General features: G+C 49.0%; 1 protein-coding gene across 4 annotated transcripts in view; it reads right to left on the bottom strand.

Moving 5' to 3' along the window:
- The window catches only part of HM13 (histocompatibility minor 13), a 40,318-nt gene extending 22,497 nt beyond the window's left edge, over positions 1 to 17,821 (bottom strand). For 2 of the 4 annotated variants that reach the window (XR_289256.4, XM_005604548.4), the window contains exons 1-3: positions 17,483 to 17,819; positions 8,462 to 8,560; positions 2,841 to 2,923 (exon numbers count right to left, since the gene is read on the bottom strand). Coding sequence is in view for 3 of the 4 variants with exons in the window: in XM_005604548.4 (XP_005604605.1) it covers positions 2,841 to 2,923; positions 8,462 to 8,560; positions 17,483 to 17,665 (365 nt within the window). In the remaining variant the exon portion in view is untranslated. Of the gene's footprint in view, positions 1 to 2,840; positions 2,924 to 8,461; positions 8,561 to 17,482 lie in introns of all 4 variants that reach the window. The other 2 variants (XM_001499604.5, XM_070247576.1) reach the window with 2 other exon arrangements.
- Positions 17,822 to 22,826: the final 5,005 nt, after the last annotated feature.

The following is a 22,826-nucleotide window of genomic DNA, read 5'->3' as shown; positions in this document are numbered from 1 at the left end:
CAGGGACAGGGCAGCCAGCCCACCCTCTTTAAGCTCTCTCTTCCCCTTCACTTCTGCCAAAACTGGCCGTGGAGTCAGACCTGGGCTCAAAACCTCACTCTGCCCCTACCAGCTGTGAACCCTGGTGGTCACACAACCCCTGAGCCTCAATTTCCATCTGAAACCTTCAGGATCCTCTTTGGATCCCGAGGAAGATCTGAGTTTGTAGATACAAACGGCTCATCAAAATTCCACCAACACTGTAGTCTTTCTCTGAGAAAGCAGTTAAGAAAACTCTTAACTACTTTTGATTGAAGACAAAAACTAAATTTAACTCTTGGACAAACTTTCTAAATGGCATGATTAAATTACGCTCCCCCTTTGCTAAGATTATTTTCATCCAATTCAGTTCTTTTCCACGTAAATTTTACAATAAAGATTTCTTTTATCTCATAGTTTTCGGTCCACATCAAATTTTTCAGAAGACAGCTCTGACCTCATAGGGTGAGGACCCCTTCTGCCCATGGGCATCCATTATTTTTATAAGGTCTAATCTCCCCAGGTCAAATTTCATGCTCTAAACTTTATCAAGAAAGTGATTCTTCTGGTAATTTTTAGTCATTAATGAATTTTACCATGTGCAGTTTTGGTTGTCGTTGGTTCTGTTTTCTGTTGATAATTTCTGTCAGTAAAAATAATGAATTGTTAAAAGACAGACAACTGTTTCTCGGCTAATCCACGAGAAATTTGGGACAATGTTCCTCAGTTACTGTTCTAAAAGGAAAAAAAAGTCTTTGGTGTCAAAATGATGCAGGTTCAAAACACCCTGCTTGGGCAGCTGGATGGAGATCTCGCTTCTCTTGCAGGGTTGTTGAAATTATCAATTCCTCGGTACATGGCCTAACAGTGGCCTGACATGTTCAAAATATATGGGGTTCTCCTGCTCTGAGGTGGGGGCTGGGCTGTGGGGAGGAGTAGGGGGTCTCAAGCCCCTCATACATGCTGGGGTGGGATGGGCTAGAGTTGGGGGGTTCCTAATCACCATGGAAAAGGAGAGGCCAGTGTCTGGAAGTGACTGCCCAACTCACCCCACCCTGGTTCCATCAGGAAAGGAGAGGTCTGTCCTTCGATGAAGGGCGACGGGGTCTGCCAAGTTCACGTCACTCAAGTTCTCTGGGTCTTCATTTTTTAGGATGGGGGGCTGGATTAGAATTCTCCCAAGGTGACCAGAACAAGATTTTGTGAGTGAAGGGTGGCCGTAGTTGAAGACAACACTGAACTCAGTCGAAAGACCAGAGTTCAAGTCCCAGCTGTGTGACCTCGGGCCAGCCACTCAACTCACGACACTGTGCTCTAGACGGGTTACAGACGTGGCTCATTTGATCCTGTCCACACCCCCGCAAGGAGGCGCTCACAGTATCTCCTCTTTATTGCTGGACACTGATGCTCAGAGAGCTTGAGTAACTACATAAAGTACAGAGCAGCAGAGCCAGGCCTTGGGTCCAGGGCTGCCTGCCTCTCGAGCCCACACTCTTGACTACCATGTCCCGCCAGCATGACGAGAGCAGGTGGCTTTCCGGTCTATCTGTGAGCAGACCCTGCTCTTTCTCTCTAGCTTTCTCTCTGACTGCTCTGGGAGGATCTCGACTGTGCCCTCAGCATGCACAGACCTCCCAGCTCCTGGCCTGGCCTCTCCCTCCTTCGTGCCTCTTCCAGGTTTCCTCCTCTTCAAAGCTCTGTTCAAGTTGTATTCCTTCCTTCCGGGAACTTTCCCTGGTCTGCTGGCTGCCTCATGGTCCGTCAGGGGTTCTCAGCCTGAGGCTGACCCGCCTCAACGGGCCAGATGGAAGTAGGCTGGGATGCTTCTGTCACTGTAAGGTAAGGGATGGGCTGGGGGCACAAGTCCCATTTGGTAAGCAGGGCTAAGGATCTCAAACGTTTACAATGCATAGAGAACTGGTCTGTCCAAAGCACCAACAGCAGCCCCGCCTGAGCATCACAAGCCTAGACTCTTTGTCCCCACTAAACTGACAGAACATGTGGCAATCTGAGCAGGGGGGGCGGTGGGAAGAGGATGGGCTCTGGGGCCACATAGACCTGGGTCTGAATCTTGGCTTTGCTGCTTATCGGCAGTGTGATCCTAGCAAATTTCTTAACCTCTCTGAGCTTCAGTTTCCGAATGTAAAACTAGATTAAAAGCAAAAGTTAACCTTATAAGGTTATCTGGCAGGTTAATGCAATAACAGCAACAACGAAAACAGCAACAGTTAACAGTCACTGAACACACTCAGTGCCATGCACCGTGCTGAAAGCTTTCCCTAGGACCCACAAGGAAGGTACTGTCATTTTCCTCCACATTCAGGTGATGAAATTGAGACCAGAGAGATTAAGTAACTGGCCCAAAGTCACAGGGCTATTAAGTGGCCGAGTGTGGATTCAAAGTCAGGTAGTCAAATTCCAGAGCCTGCACCCTCACCTCTCACTCTACCGCCCGTCTCTCATGAAGCAAGCCCGCGTGTGAGAAGCCTTGCCTAGTGCTCGGCGCGGCAGGCTACGGCACCTAGCAGGGCACACTGGCATGACTTATCTCAGTACTGAGATGGGTAATAATGACACTGCTGTTCGCAGATAACTTTCCAGTCGGATACTCCTATCACTTCTTGTAAGGAAACTGTGGCCCAGAGAGGGTATGGTTTTCGTTCTAGGTCACCCACAGCGTGACACCGGGGAAAGATTCCCTTGGGTTTTACAGCCAGGATTCAAACCTGGCTCTGAATGACGCCAAAGGTCATGTTCTCATCCAAGACCCTGTCCTGGCTCCCGAGAGAGCTGCTTCAAACGTTGCAGAGATGCCTTCTGACCTGATGGTGTGGGACAGGGCCAGGATTCCCAGCACGAAGAAATACATGGACAGCAAGAGGTTGATGTACTCCTGGGAGAATATCTGAGGCAGAAATACAAAGAGAAACAGGAAGTCAGGCTTGCTGGTGGCTCCAAGGAAACTGGAGTCCCCACTTCTCTTCTGAGGGTTGGTCTCATCCCCCTTGAGCTGGGGAATGGTGTCAGGAAGAATCTCAGACAGTACTAGGGACCTTCCAGTTTCTGTGGCTGTGGAAAAAAGGGAAGGAACCTCAGACGCAGCTCCTAAAGGAGTCTGTAGGTTTGGCTTGGTGGCTCCAACACCTGGAGATGGGCGATATTATGTTTGTGCCCAGAGTCCTGCACGGGAATCATAAGGGAGCGGAGTCTGAAGTTCAGAGCCCAAGAGAGCCATCTGAACCTCAGAACGCACTCTGACAAGCTTCCTTCTTGCTCAGAAATCTAGGGAGGCCCCTACAGCGGCCACCAAGGCCCTGAGTACGCTGGTCACAAGTCATCTGCGCCCTGCTCCATTCTCCACATCACGCTCCTCTGGACAACTCCTCCCACGGTGACGGCTGAAGGTTAGGACAGCAGCTCCTCACAGCTGCTTCTTGGTCTTATCATCGTTGGGTGAAACTGAGGAATGTTCTTTCACAGTGCTCCAAAGCCAACTGTCACAGGTTGTCAATTCTGGACTTTGGGAAGGCTATGCCACATTGCTCCATGTTCACTGCATCATCTTCTGAATTTGTTACTGAGAGGGTCTCCAACTGGGAGGGAACAACGTGCTGTCATGTGGGGCACAGGGACACAGGCCACTGTCAAGCAGGGCTGCTCAGGAACCTGTCTGCACGCCTGTCTGATCACGCGGCTTCCCTCCATCTCACAAGCTCAAGGCCACATCCTCAGGCTGGCCGCTCAGGCCCCCATGGTGACCCCTGCAGACCTCCTTAGCCACAGCTCACGCCATGCTTGCTCTCGTTCACAGGCTGTGGCCACAGTGGCCTTTCCGTGGGGCCTCGTCTGTGCCCCACCCCTGCCCACAGGCAGACGTGCGCATGCTCTCTGCTGCCCGGCATCTCTCCCCTCTCCACCTGGGCCACCTTCCTCGTCCTTCAGCTCTCAGCGCAGAGCAGCTTTCCTTGACACGCCACCCCCTCACGAACACTGCCCAGGTTTACTGCCTGCCTACTATGTGCAGTGCATTGTGCCAAACTCTGGGGATACAGCTGGGAACAAGGCAGAAGAGTGCCCGCCCTCATGGAGATCATGTGCCAGTGAGGGAGAAAGGATCTCAAAAAAACCAAATATGCAATGCATTGTCAGGTGGTGCTGGGGAGAAAAGCAAAGGAGGGCAAGGAGACAGAGAGAGGGGGAGAGGCTCCTGATGGGCAGGAGGACACTCACTCACTCAGGAGCAGAACTCTTCACGCAGGAAGGGAGCAGCTGTGAGGACATTGGGGGAAGACCATCTGAGGCAGGGGGAAGGGTGAGTGTAAAGGTCCTGAGGCAGGTGCATGCTGATGTGTGCCGGGAAGAGGGATACGAGGCTGGAGCTGAGGGAGAACAGGGAGAGTCAGTAGATGAGGCGGGGAGTGTAAGACAGAGACAGACTCTGTGGTGCCAAGAAACAGGCAATAGGTTCATCTGGGTGAGACAGCTGGGTACTGGAAAGCTGAGGGCCAGGCTGTGAGGCAATCTGATGGCCTGAGAGGATCCTTCTGCTGCTGTGTGGAAGACAGACGCCACAGGGCAAAAGTGGAAGCAGACAGCCCTGTGAGGAGGGCACTGCATAATCCAGAGGAGGGAGGATGGTGCCAAGTGACGAGCAGTGGTCAGGCTCTGGCTCTGTTCTGGAAGTGGAGATGCAGGACGTGCTGAGGGGCTGGCTACGAGGGCTGAAAGGAGCAGGCGCCGACCTCTGCACTGCTTATCAGGCCGTGCTGTGGCAGGCGTCCCAGGAGGGTTCCTGGGGTCTCTGGCTGAGCAGCGAGATGGAAGGAAATGCTGATCTCAGGGGCTTGGGCAGGCGCAGGGGGTCAGTCTAGGCTGCTTCTTCTGTGCTTTCCTGGTGCTACAGACCTTGCCTTCACAGCACTTCCTAGGACTCTAAGTTCATATTTATCTATGTGATTATTTGATGGGTGTCTGTCTCTACCACTTAACAAGATGCTCCTTGAGGGTAGGGATGGATCGGCTGTTTTTCTCACTCCGGTGTCCCCAGCACACAGCACAGGACCTGGTGCATAGCAGACACTCAATAAATGTTTGTAGAATGATTGAGCAGATGAGCAAGTCAGTGGCCTATAATGTGAATGCATAAGAAAAATACCTGGGAACACAGGCTTGTGGACTGCGCTTTACTTCTGAAGATGTGGTACCCCTCTCACAGTGTTCTTTTAATGTGGGCCTTTGGGAAAAATTTCTCCCTGGCTGCATCTTTGAGCTTCTGGTGGCTTGACTAAGCGGACTAGGAATTGTGCAGCAAGTCTCTCTTTCTTTGTGCTTTAACTGCTAGAAAGTCAGAGCCACTTCTGGCAAGTGTACAAGTCTTCAGAGTTTAGAACATGGGGTCTGGGTCTGGTCCTTACCCAAAGCTTCATTATTTTAGCCTATTTTAATTTTCTCCTTCATTCTTATTTCTTCCTTTATTTTTCTTATGCTGTTGGATTTAATTTGTAGAAGCTGCCTCAAAGCAATCAGTTTTTAATGAGGTGGGATAAAGTAAATTTTGTGATTTTGAGCAACGCTACAAACTGCAGTGCCCTGCCCAGGAGGAGAGGAGGAAAGGAGCTGAGTGAGAGCCACAGTTAAGCAAACCGACCAATCAGCTGTGGGTCTGGAGTTCGGAGGAACCTGGTGGCCGTGTGGCCCAGGCAGCACCTTTCAGAACTCTCAATGTGGACAATCTAGAGACATGGTGAAGTGGTGTGCTGTGTCCTCTGGCACAAGGCAGGCTGGGGCTTACCTGCCTGGAGAGGAGGACAGGCCGAGCAACAGGCATCCAGTGCCTTAAATAAAAATGTTCACACCCTCTGTTGCCAGAAATTCCTTTCTGGGGAATCTTGGCTAAGGAGAGAATGCTAAATACTAAAATATAAGAAGGTCTTGAGCCAAGGGCCTGGGTGTGTATTCCTAGCACTTTTAGCACAGAGGAGACTTGAGAAACATCTGTCAAAAGCCAAGTCAGAGGCGATGGGCTAGATGTTAAGAGCCACAGAGAAATCTCAGCAGTACAGAGGAGAGGAAGACCAAACACAGGGCCACGTACTGCACAGTTCTATTTACGGAAACTAGACTCACTCAATACACACAGATACACTAACACTGTATATTTTATAAGGAGACGCATCTAAGGACATAAACGCATTAGAGCAGGTGCTTCTGGCAGAGAGGGAAATGGAGGTGGGCAATGGAGGTGGGTATTAGGGGTGACGGGGGAGAAAGTAACAAGGGGAGGCATGGACTGATGATGGTGTGCTATGAACCAAAGTGTCTAATACATTCCACTCTTCACCAGGGGTCCAGGGAAAAAAGAAAAAATAAAGTGAATTCTTAATGTTATTTGATGCACTCTTATTTATAACAGTAAAAATCAGGATGATTTTTTCTGTTCAAAGTGAGGGAGATGCTGTAAGTCAACCATGGGTATCTGCTTGTGGGGATATCCTGAAACCATTAAAAAGAGTGGTTCTGATTCAACAATGGGGAAGTGATGGCACAGGAAACAGGCATTAAAAATTATGTTTTTGACTCATTCGCAGACTGGTAAAAATAAAGAATTTTGAGGCTACCCAATGCAGGTGAGAGAACAGGGGTCTGGACACTCTGTTAGAGGGAATGTAAATCGACACAATCTTTTTGGAGAGATTTGGCACCATCTGTCCAAATTACAAGTGGAGATGCTATCTGACCTGGTAATCCTACGGCAGATATACCTGAAAACATGTGCACACGCCAAGATACGTGCCCAAAGATGGTCATGGCGGCAGTGCTGTAATACCCCACCACTATGTACCCCTCAGGGGCACATCTCTAAAGCAGAACCATGAGCACCTGTCAAAAAAGAAAAGCTGGATTTGACTGTTGATACAAAAATATCTCCATGGTAAGAACTATTTGTGTGATACATATATTTGTTTTTAAATTTTAACATAAACAAAGATCTATGTCTAATAGAAAGACTCATAGAAACTATACTGGAGAGGATTATGGCTCATTTGCACCTTCCCTAGGTTGAAAACTTGTTTTAACTATGTGCTTATATATATATTTTTTTTTTTTGAAGAGGAAGATTAGCCCTGAGCTAACTGCTGCCAATCCTCCTCTTTTTGCTGAGGAAGACTGGCCCTGAGCTAACATCCGTGCCCATCTTCCTCTACTTTACATGTGGGACGCCTACCACAGCACGGTGTGACAAGCGGTGCCATGTCCGCACCCCGGATCTGAACCAGCGAACCCCGGTCTGCTGAAGTAGAATGTGTGCACTTAACCGCTGTGCCACAGGGCTGGCCCTGTACTTATATTTTTAAAATGTAAATTAAAAGTCATCCTTGAGGAATTTTCAGTGACCAGGAAAAAAGTGCTTGTGATGTACTGTTAAAGAAAATAAATAAAAAGATGCAACACTATAGGGGTCGGGCTGGTGGTGTAGTGGTTAAGTTCGTGCGCTCTGCTTTGGCGGCCCAGGGTTCGCGGGTTCGGATCCTGGGTGCAACCTGCTCACTGCTCATTAAGCTATGCTGTGGTGGCATCCCACTTATAAAATAAAGGAAGATTGGTAACAGATGTTGGCTCAGCGCTAATCTTCCTCACCAAAAAAAAAAAAAAGCAACACTATAGTTACAATATGATTATGTTAAAAATATGCTTATTAAAAGGAGATATGCCAAAATGCTAACAGTGATTATCTGTGTTTTTCCCTTTAAGTTTTTCTTTCCCTTTCAAGTTTTTTGCATATATTACTTTTATCATCAGAAAATCACACATTATATTTAAAAAAAAAGTTTAAGGAGAGTTTACAGTAACATGAAAAAATGCTTATGATGTATTAATGTGAAGTGAAAAAGCAGCTACAAAACTGAATACACCACGTGGTCACAGCTACGGAGAAACCATGCACGGGAAGAAACAGTGGAAGGACACACCTCAAAAGGGAATCTGTGACTGTCTCTGGTAGTGGGGTTTTGGATGACTGCTGTTTTTCCCTTTTTACTTTTCTGTGTTTTCCAGGTTTTCAACACTGAGTCTGTGTAACTTTTATTGGGAAAATAAACCTCAATAAATTAAAAAAAAAAAAAAGCAATTAGTATGGCAGAGGTATGTCTGAGACACAAGCTATACCCCATCCCCACGTAAATGGTACAATGAAACCAAACTGGTGCCACGAAAACAAAACAAAAAGCTACATGGAGACAAGAGATAAAGAGTGGTGGGGAGGAATCCCAAACACCAGCAGTGGTGGTCTCTGGGTAGTGGGTCTAGGGATGAATTAGGATTATTTTTTTCCTGCTCTTTAACTTCTATAAATGAACATGCATGTCTCCTGTGATGGGAAAAATAAAACAAAAGAAAACAAAGTTATTTAAGTGAAGTGACACAACAGGTGGAAAGGACTTACTTTGAAAAAGAGGTAGAGCCCCAAGAGTGCGCAGCTGGCGACGATGGGAAAGCGCGCGGCGTCCCGGCTGGTGATGGTCTCAGGCATGTCGGACGCGTTCTGGAGAGAGAAGAAAGGTGCCTACTGAGCAGGGGGCACGGTCCTGCCTCCGGGGACTGGATGCAGCGAGAGTTTGATGCACCAAGAGCTCATTCATCTCCTTCCCCTTCTGCATCCTTGTTCGCTTAGCTGCCTCAGGGGTTCCCGACTTTGCCTGACTCAGGGCTGCTCCCTCTGGACCGGGACAGTCCAGGGAGGACACAGCGCACATGGCATATCTGGGGAGGATAGCTGTAGCAGAGGCAGTTACCGCATGTGACAACTGGAAGAAAAACCCTGGAAACTGGTGACCACAGAGTGGTCCTGGACTTCACGAGAATTACTTCCAATTTTCTTATGGATCAGCTAAGATGTAAATAGGATTAATCTTTGCTCTAGAAGGTAATGAATACTGAGTGGAAACAAACCAAGAACAAACAAAACTGACAATGGCTGACACTACACATGGGCAGACACCAACTGCAAAGAGAAGCGAATCTTGACAAAGCTTAAATTTAAGAAATGTGAGTGGGAAAACTGAATCTGGTAAGAGCAAAAGCTACAATGACATTTACAATGGCAGATGCGATAGCTGGCAGAATGTGATCTGGTTAATCACAGAGGATAAATATTTACATGAAAAACAACTGAACGTAATCAAAATAATTTCAATATTATAAAGTGGAAAAAACTGGAAGTGGAGTTACAATGCAACACAGGAATTATATTAGTTTCATAGAATTCATGCCAAAAGACTTTCAAATGAAAATCCATCAATAGTAGTGTAACTCTGGCTTAAGTTTTTATTAATTTTGCTTGTTTCTTTACTTTGCTTTTTTCCTGGGAAAGTTTCGCCCTGGGCTAACATCTGTTGCCAATCTTCCTCTCTCTTTTTCACGCCCCACAGCCCCAATACATAACTGTATATTCTAGTTGTAAGTCCTTCTGGTTCTTCTACGTGAGCTGCTGCCACAGCATGGCTACTGACAGACTAGTGGTGTGGTTCCATGCCTGGAAACAGAACCCGGGCTGCTGACACCGAGTGTGCTGAACTTTAACTGCTAGGCCATGAGGGCTGGCTCAATTCTGGTTTAAATTTATATTTAAAAAAACAGAGCCCAAAGCTCTCTGGATCATGATGCTCTCCACGCCCTCTCTCTGCTAGGCAAAATCCTCAGTCCTCGAGGATGCGGCAAATGTCACTGCCATGGAGTGTTTCCAGATTTCCCCAACTGCAATTCCCACTGCATTTTGTATGTCTAATTCAATTTATATCACAGCTACCAAAAGTTCTAGCAATGCCGGGTTGGATTTCTGCTCATGCCAAAGGGAAGTGCTCTCCACAAGACCCACAGTCTCATCACAGTGCCTGAGATTCCAGCATCACCACGTCCATCCTGTGAATAAGGCACGAGCATCCCCGGGACAAGGGATCACGTTCAGCTGCAGAGTCTCTCTAACATTCTGGCTCGCAGCTGCCTCTTAAAAACCAATAGGACAAAACAAGCTAAGGGGGAAGCTGCCAGGAGGGCAGATTTTGGCTCAGGGAGGCCTTGTGCCCCAGGGTGGAAGACTGCAGAAGGAGACGGAGATGGGGGCACAGGGCAGTGAGCCCATAAAATGATCACCAGGAGATGGAGACGTGAGGATTGGGATGCGTATACACCGTCTGTTTGAGTACAGACTGGTCCAGCCTTTTGGGGAGGGCAACTTGGCAGGATGCACCAAATCATAAATTGCACATGCCCAAGGATATGAAGAATCACAGACCAGGAACTACCAGTGGCTCTTAACCATGGGAAGACCTGTTCAGCCTCACTCTTAATGGGAGAAGCTCAAATTAAAGTACACTGAGATTCCACTTTTCATCTACTAGAATGGCAAAAATCCATGTGTTTGATAACCCTCTGAGCTGGCATGGCCGTGGGGAAACAGGCACTGACCCACAGTGCTGGCAGGAGGTAAATCCGTCTTCCTGCAGAGAGCTCTCCGGCAATACATGTCAAAGCACAAATGCACAGACCCTTTGACCAGCAATTCCACCCGAGAACGTTTCCTACAGACATAATTCACACGTACGCAAAGGGATGCATATAAAGTGAATCCAAGGTACTCAATGCTCTGTTAAGGGCTTGCTGGGTGACGGAGGCAGATCATTTGCTTTTTGAGCCTCGGTTTACTCATCTGTCAAACAGGATGATAATCTCTAGCTTTACTTACATCTCCAAGGGCCAAGAGGCTTAAATCAAATGAGACATGGGATTCGAAGGAGGCTGGTGAAGTACCGTGACCGCACCAGGAGCTGTGCGTATCAGGGAGAGGCCAGTAACCAAGCCCCAACACACCAGGGCGGAGGTGGCGCAGGCACTGTGTCCCTCGAGTGCCAGAGGCAGCTCTGGAGGTGGGGGCGGGGCGGGCCAGCAACACGGACACTGGGAGGCAGGGTTCTCTTCCTTCCCTCTTCTCTCCCAGCCCCTGGTTTCTGCCTCGGGCGGCAGCGCGTTATGGAGCTTGGGCAAGTTCCTTGTGCCCTACTGCACAAATTCAAGATAATTCTCATGTGGCAGTAGCGTGGGCACAAAAATAAATTACAAATAACATATGCTACAATATATATATTATATAATAACATGCGTAATACAGTATATATAACATATATATGTAAATTATAAATTAAATCTCCTGACCTCGAAGAGTTCAGGCAGGTAGGCCAAGACCTCGACATGTAAACAGAATATTACAAGCCAGTGTGACACGTGACACAGTAGACACACGTACACTGGGGCAACACACAGTATGAGCACCCGACCGTTGCGAGAGGGCTCTGCCATCGGAAAGCCCAGCCTGGCTCCTGGCTCTGCTTCTGCCCTACGCTGGCACCTCGGGAAAGTTATTTTCTGTCTCACAGCCTCGATTTCCTTGCTGTCAAATGAGTTGTCAGGATTCTGTGGTTTTTCCATGGGAAGCACTCAGTGTTGTGCCATGAACACTTCACTGAAGTTGTAATAAACTATTTGTGTTATTATTATGTACGAGGGAATCATGAGGAAGGAGACAGGACAGCACTTCTGGAGGGAAGAAGGGGAGGGTCAGAGGTGGTCAGAGCAGATGCCACTCGAGCAAGGCGCTGCAGGTCAAGCACAGGGTGTGGTATGTGGCAGGAGCCAGATAAACACGGACTGAGCTGAAGGGTTTGCTGTGAGTACAGGGAAGGGAAGCGCTTACCAGGCAGAGGGACCTGCAGGTGCAGAGCACACAGGAGTGAAAGTATACGTGGGGCTCTGGCGTCACCTACAAACCCACGTTATGGCTCATTTCCACATATTCCTTTCAATTGAGTCCAGTATCCTGGGCGGGAAGAGGCTTAATACTATATGATGGCAAAGCAAGGTTGGACAGATGCTCCACCACACAGAGGAATCTGGCCTCCTCTGTGGGTGACTGTTATAAATATCTCATGCTGCAATGCTGAGTCAGAATGGGAGACCGGAAATCTGACAATAACAGTGGTAAGGATAACATTTACTGAGAGCTTTCTAGGTGCCAAGCACTGTTCTATGTGCTTTACGTGATTTCATCCTCACAAAACCCCCATGAAGCAAGTACTTTTAATAACTCCATTTGACAGATGAGGAAACTCAGGCTCAGAGAGCTGAAGTAACTTGCTTATGGTCACACAGCCGGTGAATGGCAGAGCCAGGATTTCAACTCAGGCAGTCTGGTTTCAGAGCCCAAACTCTTGGCCACTACTCCCTAGACGACTTCTACCTTTCCTATCTGGAAATTTCTGTCGGAAAGTTGTGACAAGATGCTCAGTGAGCCTGCGACCTTTCTGAGGAACAGAATCCTGAAGGCAATAAAACAGTTAATCTTCATAGTTACAAAAATACTAAAAATTGTTAGGCTTGTCTATTGAGTCAATCTGGATGATTTAACGAGATGCTCGTATGCAAATGCAATAGCTCCTGGAACACAAAACATAATTAGAGAGTGGGGGGAAAAGCTGACACAAATAGCAGAAATAAATTTAACTTCCAGCGACATTCTGCATATTCGGTTATCAGGGCGGAAGCAAAAGCAGCGAGGGCAGACAGATGCCCGGCTGCCAGCCATTGGCTCGGCTCGAGCTCTGGGAGCACTGCTTCCAGGCCATGCCCTCGAAAGGATCTGGAATTTGTGGACCATTCCGTTACTCTGTCACTCCAGCTGGGGACCCCAGGCTCTCCTCTCCTTACCACCACTTTTACTAAGTCGCCTCCCCACGATTCTAGCTCCTGAGCATTTCCTGAACTAATCCCCACTTCAATCCTTTGGCCCCACTGCAGTCTCACAACCACCCACCTCACCAGCATCCTTCCCACTCTGCCTCCCACCTACTGCCTACCCCGCCAGGAGCTGGTTTTGAAGCCTAGACCCGCCTGCATCATACACCTGCTCAAAACCCTCTGGGGAATGCACTGCTCGGCAGCCGTTACACAGGAGCCGAGGTCACTGCTGTGAGCGCAAGCTGATACTGCCTCTGCGGTGGATAATTTGGTCAAATCTACCTAAATCAAACATGCACACAGCCTTTGACATGGCAAATCAGTTTTGAGGAATTTATCTGACAAATACACAGACAAGTGTGAAATAACAAATGTATAAGGAGATTAATTTCAGCAGGTGTAATAGCCTGAGACTGATGCCAGTCTAAAAGACCAGTGGAGGACTCGAAGTCAGGGGTTCTCACATTTGAGTGTGTATCAGAGTGGCCATGAGGCCTTGTGAAAACAGACTGCTGGGCCCACTTCGAGTTTCTGATCCAGAATGTATATTTCTTTTCTTTTCATTTTTTTTAAAAGATTGGCACCTGAGCTAACAACCGTTGCCAATCTTCTTTTTTTTCCCTTCTTCTCCCCAAAGCCCCCAGTACATAGTTATACATTCTAGTTGTGAGTGCCACTGGTTGTGCCATGTGGGACGCTGCCTCAGCGTGGCCTGACGAGTGGTGCCATGTCCGCACCCAGGATCCGAACTGGAGAAACCCTGGGCCGCCGAAGTGGAGTGCGCGAACCCAACCACTCGGCCACTGGGCCAGCCAGAATGTGCATTTCTAATAAGTTCCCAGGGGATGCTGCTACCGCTGCTCATCCAGGGATTACACTCTGAGAACCACCGCTCTAAACACTGTGGGGTACAGATGGGACACCATACAGCTGTTAAAGAAGACCACGACCACTCCTATGTACTAATCTATTTGGTGAAAAAAGCGAGGTGCAAAAGAGAGTGTGTATATATACACACACACACTAATACACACATACACATATATATAATGAATTATAACAGTTATATAGCAAAAATGGGGGAAAGCATATGCTTATTTATAACGGCACCGAATCTCTCCAAGAAACATATAACAGGGGCTGCCTCTGGGGAGAGAAACTGGGCAGCTGTGGGGTGGCAGGGAGAGTTTCCGTGTGCATCCCTCTGTACTTTTGGGATTCTAGACCATAGGCATGCATCATCACCCCTCCCCTCCACAAACCAAAGAGGCAGGTCTACATGTACTGACATAGGAAAAGGACCAAGACATAGTCTTAAACAACACCAAAAAGTCAAGTTGCAGAGCAATATGTGCTGCAAAAATCTCATTCTTTTAAAAGTAAACTTACACATGTATATACACACAGGCACACACATAATGTTTGTATACACACAGAAAAATTCTGGAAGATTACACACCAAACAGCTAACTGGGTTACTTCCAGGAAGTGGTACCGACAAGGCTTTTCCTTCATGTTTCTGCCTTGCTTGAATCTTTTACAAGTGCAAGTGTGTAGTCATTTGTAACTATGAAGACGAAGTGCTGTGCTGCCTTCAGGATGCCATACCTCAGAAAGGCTGCAGGCTCCCGAGCATCCTCTTGTCACTGCACCCAAGCCCCCATGCAGGGCTCACGTCACACTACTCACTGCCTCCCTGAACACACCTAGTGGTCCCATGCCTCCCTCTCTTCCTGCCCTGCCTGTAGCATTCCCCCCGACCCACGCACAGACAGTGGCTGCCTCCTCTAGGAGGTGGATCAGAATTCAGTTTAGTTGGCTGGTCACACATCTGTTTCTCCTTGGTGACTGAGCTCTGTGAGGGCAGGGCTTGGGCTTTTTTGTTCCAGCATCCCTGGTACCCAGCCCAGTGCTGGCAGAGAACAGGAGCCCAGTCCAGTTGGCTGAGGTGCTCCTCTGAGTTACAGGCCAAGGCCCTCTGAAGCAGCCTGCAGGGCAGCTATTGCTCGGGCTGGGATCTGTTCCCTTCTGGGAACACAGGTCTCAGACGAGGAGGAGCACTGCGCAAGACTGCTCCTCCCCACACACTCCTGGATGCTCCGCCTTCTCCTCCCCACAATTTCACAATTCGCCCTGCTTATTATGGACTACTCGGCCCCAGAGAGAGAATTCTGTTCTCACACGCCCTCTCTCAGCTGCCTTTGGGGTCTAACACTGGTAGGGAATCAAAACTCCTGGGCCCCCACACTAACTTCTCTCTCTCCTTGCCCAGTGACCAGGGAAACATAACTCAGGGTAGAAAAAGAGAGTTGTCTGGCCTGTCCTTTCCCTAGGCCAAAATGCCACTTGTGAGTGTCTTTAGGGGCACCTCTACCAAGCCAAGAGCCCAGGACTAGGACACCTGGTTCTGCCCCTCATTGGCAGAGGGATTTCTTTGACCCTTAGTTTCGTTCCCCGTACAGTGGGGATAATAAAACTGGCTCTGCTGGCCACACTCAGTTGCCATGAGAATCAAAGAGGGTGAAGGCTTTGTAACCTTTAGGACATCCTGGTTGTTGACAGTGGGAGGCCACTAAGGGTCAGGCCATTCGCAATTTCACGTACAGTCTTGCAGCCCCCCTGGCCTGCAGGAGACGCCGGGGGGAGGGGCTGAGAGGCTGCAGCAGATCTAAAGCTCTCTTCTCCCCACACCCTCTGCTCCAGCCACACCAGGCCTTCTGCCATCTCCTGAACTGCCTCATACCTCTGCTTGCCTGCCTTCCTCTATCTAGAAGGCCTTCTGGCTGAAATGCTACCTCTGTCAAGGCTCAAGCCCACCGCAAGCACCAAGCTGCCCTGCCCCGCCCAGGAGAGCTCAATCTTTCTAAACCTGCAGCACCACTTGTGTTAGAATCACACATCCAGTTATCCCTCCTTCGTCCAGATACCTAAACTCCTTGGCGACAGGACTCTGACGCACTCATCTTTGCTGCATCCCCTGACTCTGGACAATGGCTGAGGTTCAGGAAATTATGCTGTCTGGAATGTGTTCTCTGAAGACATTAGTGATCCGTGTACAGAAGGTGCCAGGAGAATTATTCAGTTTTGGGGTCCCTCTGATCAAGCTGCCTAGCACATGCCACGCTGCCCTTCACCTCCTTTGCCCTGGTCTATTTCAGAACTTCTCCCTGCACCAAGTGTCTGCCCGAAAGCAGGGTAGGGAGGCTGAAGACCACTTGAACTCTGCTTAGAAGGGGCAGAATAGAAAGGCAAATGGGGTCACCGATGCCCTGCCTGCCTACTCCCGTTTGTGTCTGACCACAGAGGGAGCCAGCAGCGAGTTTGATCTTGGGGAAGGAAGGCGGCAGGCCTCAGCCACAGATCAAGTTGGGTAATGTTTTGGGCACCTGGGTTTGAATAGTTTCAAAAGTGGCAGCTGCTCTGTGGGCCTGTCCTCTTTGGGTAAGACAGCTTCCGCTTAGGTTCGACTTCAGGTTTGGGTGGGGGAGGAGCAGCAGGGAGCTGCAGATCAGAAGGTTGTGGAGGAGGAAAAAGGGTGCCAGGAAGTGAGAAGCCATGGGTACAATGGGCTAGAGAGGCTTAATAAAAGGAAGAAGCATGGAGGGAGGAAGTCAGGAGGTGGAAGGTGCTGGGGTCCTCTTGGGCATCCAATGGGAGAGATGCTGAGGAGGGCCAGGGATGAGGTCTGGCCCAGTCTTGAAAGAGAGGCCAACAGCAGCTCAGTTACTCAGCGGGTAAGCTCAATTTGGTGGAGGGACTGTCTCAGGGGCATAAGGAGAAAAGCTACTTTGAGGTAGGGTCAAGGTCTGGGGTGGGAACAGAGTTAAGGGTTAGGAAGAGTCTGGGCTTAGGCTAGGACAGGGCCAAGGCTGGGTGGTAGTCAGAGAGGAAACCAGCAAAATACGGGGCCTATGCCTGGTTAAAAAGAGAGGCACCAAGGTGCCAGGTTCTGAGGGGCTGGCTGACTGGAACTGGTTCCAAAAAGTTATGCAAAAAACTGAGGCCTGAGCTGGGGCTCTATTTCTGAGTTAATTTTTTTCAGGTGGGGCAAGGGCCTCATCTGGGGGTTTAAGAGAGCACACGGTGGGTCACAGATTCCAGTTGGACAATCGTCAGAGTCTAGGGATGGGCCCACATGCTAGAATTTGCCCTGGGGTAGGGTGAGGCAGGGTTCCTCTCTGAGGAATGACATGAGACTGTACCATTCAGGAGTTGTCAGGCCCAATGCCCCATCAGGTCTGATCAGGGGTGACCCAGAGCCCAGGACTGGGGGGACTGTTCCAGATGGGATGAGCAGGGAGAGCAGAAAGTGGGGCTAGTGTGGCTGGGTCCAGTAGGCTCAGAACAATTGGTTCCGGAACAGCAGTGTGAGCGGCGGTTGAGAGTTCCCAGCATGATGCACACAGAGAGGGATGTGTCAGGGTCTGAGTGGGGGTAGAAACCAGTCCTTATTTGAGGGAGGTGTCCGTACCCGGTATGCGGGTCGGTGCCCAGATCCCGGGGTACCTAAGGCCAGGGATGTGGGCCCAGGGTGGGGAAGTGGTAGTGATCAGGATGGGAAGGATCAGTGTCCGGGGAGAGGAGGTGTTTGTCCCGTCTAGGGCGGGCGGGGGAGGGTCCGTGTCAGCCGGGTCCCGGGTGGGAGGTGGAAAGCGCCCGGTTTTGCCGCTGACCCTACCTTGCCGCGGGCGCAGCGCACGGAGCGCAGGGCGCCGAAGAAGATGGGCAGCAGCGCCATGAGCAGCAGGCTGCCGTAGGCCAGCGCGATGCCCTCGGGCGTGGAAGGCGGCCGCGTCTTGCCGTTGGCCGGGCCGCCGGCCTCGGCGCTGCCGTTATGCGGGTCGCTGAGGGCCGAGTCCATGGCGAGGCTGCGCTCGGGGTCCGACTCCCGCTCCGGCCACTGCAGCAGTCACAGGGAAGGGAAGACAGGCGCTGCAGCGAAAGCCACGTTCCCCTAAAGAAACAGGAAGTGACGTGCCTCCTTCGCCGGCCGCGTCGCGCACGCGTGCGCGTTCACGTCTCCCCGCCCGCGCGCCCTCTAGCGGTAGCGGAGGGCTGGGCGGTCGGTTGCTAAGCAACTTGCTACCGGTCGGGAAAGAAACACTGGACCGCCCCGAGGGAGACCTGAGGACCCCATTCCCCAGTCCCAATTGATCTCCTCAATCCCAGGCTGTCCCACTCCCCATATATCCTCATCCTAATAACTAAGAATTTGTTAATTCATGCATGCATTCATCCAATATTCAACTGTTCCTTCACTCATTAAATATTTATTGAGTGTCCCATTATATGCCAGGCACTGTGCTGGGCTCTGGGGACAATGAGGCGAACAATACCTTCAAAAGTCTGTCCCTGCCCTCACGAAGCTTACATTTTATTATGGTTGGAGGTGGGGTGTTTGGAAGACAAATAAAATGAACAAATAAAATATAAACTCTATAAGATGTTAGTGTGTAATGTGTTACATACCACGTTAATGGAACTAAATAATTTAGAGAGACCTCCCTCGCTAGGAACCTAGTGCACATCTGCATATGACTTGGGCCAGCGTGGTTCCGACCAGTTTCAGAGGATGAAGGTCAGGTGGCTGACTCTGTAGACATCCAGTCCTGTGGGGCTCCCAGCGTATGTGTCCAGGGGTGAGGATGTGGGTAGCAGTGACCTGGATTTGAGTGAAGGCCCACGTTATCTGGGGCTCCTGGCTATGCTACTGCTGCCCTAGTTAAGAGCTAGAGAAAGTATGTGGTAGATAAACTGGAGGAAATTGCACCCTGCAGGCACCCAGCACTCGAGAAACTTTGGGCCAAGTAGTGGAGAAAAAAGCATGCTCTCCAGGAACTCAGCAAATGAGCCACCTGGGCCAGGAAGGGAAGAGCCATTCTCCTCCAGTCCCTCTTGCAGATTCTACTGAAAAGGCTTAACATATGTCAGTTGCGAAGGAGAAATATTTACAAGGCCCAGCTCCATTAGCACAGCAAAAAGAGTGGACTTAGAGCTGAGAGGCAATAAGCTGATAAACGATGCAGATGGTGTAATATCACATGTCCTGGTCCAAGCTTGGCAGGTGGTGAGGTGGGGTTGGAGCATGGGGTTCATGTTGAGGAGAGACAAAGGCAAGGAGTCGGACTATAAAAGTTTGAATAACAGAGTTGTTTGCCTAGCACATGCCAGGCATGGTCCTAGTAACTTTGTGTGTTTTCTTTGATCCAAATAACACTAGTAAGGGATAATTAGTCCCATTTTACAGATGAAGAAACTGAGCCTCACAGAGGTAAACTAGCCAGCTCAGGTCACATAGTTGGCGGTGGAAGAGGATAGACTTGAACTTAGGTCTGTAGGACTTCAAAGCCTCTGATCTTTCCAACGTTCCAGCTACACAGAAGGCTAAAGAGTTTGGACCAGAGTAACTTAGTCCTGGGCAGATGGTGTACAGTTTCAGGCTCTGTTTTTCAGTAAGCTGGACAGGCCCTGAGTGGATGGGTGAAGGCAGAGTGCCTGATGAACTCATCCATCAATAATTCAGGCTACAGGATTTGCCCAGCAACTGGGCCTCGTGGCTCTGAGCCTCCGTATTTGAGAGCATGTGATTGGAAATTGGAGACACTTCCCGCTTCCCACTAGGCTGAGCACTTAATTTAGTTTGTCCTGGGGCAGGTCTGGCCATCTCCCTTTACACCGCAGAGTGGGAGATTGTGAATATGACCCATGGAACTGAGGGGTTGACCCAAGTTCAGAAAGCTCCTGTCAGGCTTCTGGAGGGTTGGATTTCTGGCTTGGAGCCTACCTGTCTTGATATCCTCTGAGACAGGGAGACAGTCTGAGAGTAGGTGCCCTGAGGCTTTACCTGCTGAAGCCTCCTGTATGGGGTTACTTTCCCAGAGGAGATCTGAGCTGAGGTCAAGAATGGAGCCTGTTTAGAGCCAGGGGTAGTTAAATGACCAATATTTGTTCCAAAGAAAGATGCAACCCTAATCCCCCTCTTTATCTATTACTGTCACTGTGAATGGATTTCAGATTTTCCAATTTTTTTCTCATATATGCTCACACACACACACACTTGCACATACCGCTACATGCTTAAATAGTTCTGAAAATAACAAGCAAGGATCATCAATGGATGCTAAAACTATTGGGAGAAAGATTGTTGAGGGACAAGATATTCACACAGTCTTAAAGTGTTACCCCACAGATTACTTATTAATTATAAAAGGAAAAATGTTCCTTTACAGTGGAGTGACCTGGACACTCCCTTAACCAAATGATCAAACTTACCATTGCCAAGTGGGATGGGACAAAATGACAATCTGTCATGCAACGTGGGGGACACATCACCTGTGTAGTCTTCTTGCTATACATGTTTAACCCGCGTCTGCTCATGAGGAAATGTCAGGAAAAGTCAGAAAAATACAGATTGTGGCATATTCTACAAGACAACTAGCCTGGATTCTTCCAAAATGTTGGTGCCATCGAAGAAAAAAAAATCCACGGGGATGGTTGTAGATGAAAGGAGACCGAAGAGAGGTGAAATCCAAATGTAATGTGTCATCCTCAGTTGGCTCCTGGATCACATTTTTTAAAAGGCTATAAAGAAAACGTTCAGACAAGTGGGGAAATTTGAACACGGATTGTTTGGGTGTGATAACGGTATTGTGGTTCTGTAGGACCTTGCCAGTCAAGGTGTGGTCTCCAGACTAGCACCATGAGCATCACCTGGGAACCGGGAAGAAATGCAGAATCCCAGGCTCCGCCCCAGAACTCGTGGGTCTCTAGGTGATCCACATGCACCTTGAGTTCGAGAACTGCTGGTGTGGGAGAGCCTGCTTATTCGTAGGAGGGAGACGCTTCCCCTAGAGGGCCAGGTGATCCTGCGTTCCTGATCCTTGTGAGAGATGGGCAAGAAAGTAGTAAAACTCTGTATGAATGTTTACTGTTCTTATTATCTGCTGAGCTCACAGAGCCTTCAAATATAAGTGCTCAATAAATATTTGTATATGAATAAGTGAAATTATTGTTCCTTCCTCCCAACCTTCTTTGGCTTACTCCACATCCTGGTTAACCCTACTCATCCCTCAGTGCTGGAGTCAAATGTCACCTGCTCAGGGAACTCCTGTATTTATAGCATGGCAGAGCCGGCAGTAAGGGCCACAGGGGTTTTACTAAGATAAAAGAAACACTTTCTGTGCCCTCATCCCACCTTGCATTAGGGTTGGACTCCTGATTTGGGAAAATATTTTTGGAGGCCAAAACCGCTCCTGTGGATTGTGTTTTCAGCTCCATAATCTGAGAGAAATTCCTGCACAGGTCTATTAGGAGACAGTTCCAACGATTTTCCTGCAGTGTCTTTTTTTTTTTTGGTAGCTGGAAGTTAGAGCAAACCTAGGTGCATGTCATTGGGGAACAGATTGAAACAATGTGCTGTATGTATACTATGGGATACCAGGCAGCAACAAGAAGAAACAATCCAAGGGCATGCTCAGCTACGGGAAAGCTGCATTCTGGTTTGGGCAGGACAGTCATGGGTATATATCCCTGGTCCTGGCCTAATTATTAATAGAACCTCTTGCACTCTCAAAAGTGTGCCAGTTTGGATGATAACGTATGGTCACTATCACAGGTCAAGTTTTCTAGAAGCAGAGCCTGAAATAGGATTCTTGTTCAAGTGATGTTGGGAAAGAGTGTCCTTAGGAGGAAGAGAATGAAGGAAGGCAGGAGATAAAAGGCTAAGTGAGGGGGCTGGCCCGGTGGTGCAGCGTTTAAGTCCACATGTTCCGCCTCGGTGGCTCAGGGTCTGCCGGTTCGGATCCCAGATGTGGACCTATGCACTGGTTGTCAAGCCATGCTGTGGCAGGCATCCCACATATAAAGTAGAAGAAGATGGGCACAGATGTTAGCTCAGGGCCAGTCTTCCTCAGCAAAAAGAGAAGGACTGGCAGCAGATGTTAGCTCAGGGCTAATCTTCCTTTTAAAGAAAAAGGCTAAATGAGGATGGGCCCTCAGCCAGAGACTTGCTTCACTGTGACCACAATGGGACCTCTGGGGCACAAACTGCACCACAGAGTTGTTCCTGCCTTGAGGCTAAGGCCTCTTGTCCCCCTGTATCTGTCATTCATTGACCATAGTCTAGGAGTCAGCGGGTGAGGGGTAGTTTCCCTGGCTGGCTGGCTCCTGTTTGACCAGGAGCAATTCTCCAGAGAAGGCGGCAGCTGTGAGTAGCTTTCAGCCAATACTCACAACAGCTGGGGGTCGAGCCACACTGTCTGGTAAAGGGGATCTGGGTGTGGCACCAATTGCATCCCTTGCAACCGCCCTAACCCTCATCAACACGTGCAGACCTTTAAAACGTAGAGCTGAGCATTAAGAAAATTGTGTGATATGATTTATGTAAATTAGAAGTACGTATCACATAGCAAACATTGCAAGGGTATTTACATATTAAAGAATACATATCAAGCACATTAGAATTGTTCCCTGTAGAGGGATGGGAATGAGAGTGGGAACTGGGGGTTAGAACAAAAAAATATGTACATAAGTAAAATAAAACAGGGGCTTTGTGGATTACAGTGTGATGGTCTACCATGAAGGAATGGGTATGATGAATTCATCCCTCTGCTCCTGAGATTCCAAAAAGAAAAGAAAAGGTCTTTGAAGACTTTAAGGAAGTGTTGTCATTTCAGAGTTCCCTTTGTTCTTTGCTGGGTTGGGCGCAGAGGCTGGATTTGCAAAGGGAATAGCAAGTGCCCTTCTGAGAGTGGGTCAGGGTTCCTTGGTTTGCAAGGCCTGGAAGCCCAGCTGGAAGCATTTTAGGCGAAGGTGGGAAAGTATAGGCTCTCGAACCTCAAGGAAGAGGTGAACAGCCAACGCCTGGACAGGACACGCAGGGACAGCACTGGGCCTCGGTTACCACCGGAAACCAGGGCATCTGTGTTGCTAGGATCCTCTCTCTGCATCTCCTCTCTGCTTTTCTCTGCACACTATCTTTACTCTCTTTCACAGCAAACCTGTGTGCTACAAATGGCAGCCCC

The sequence above is a fragment of the Equus caballus genome, chromosome 22 (genome assembly GCF_041296265.1).
Source record: "Equus caballus isolate H_3958 breed thoroughbred chromosome 22, TB-T2T, whole genome shotgun sequence".
Lineage (NCBI taxonomy): Eukaryota > Metazoa > Chordata > Mammalia > Perissodactyla > Equidae > Equus > Equus caballus.
The sequence above is the reverse complement of the archived record's forward strand: the minus strand, read 5'-3'. Positions and strand labels throughout refer to the sequence as shown.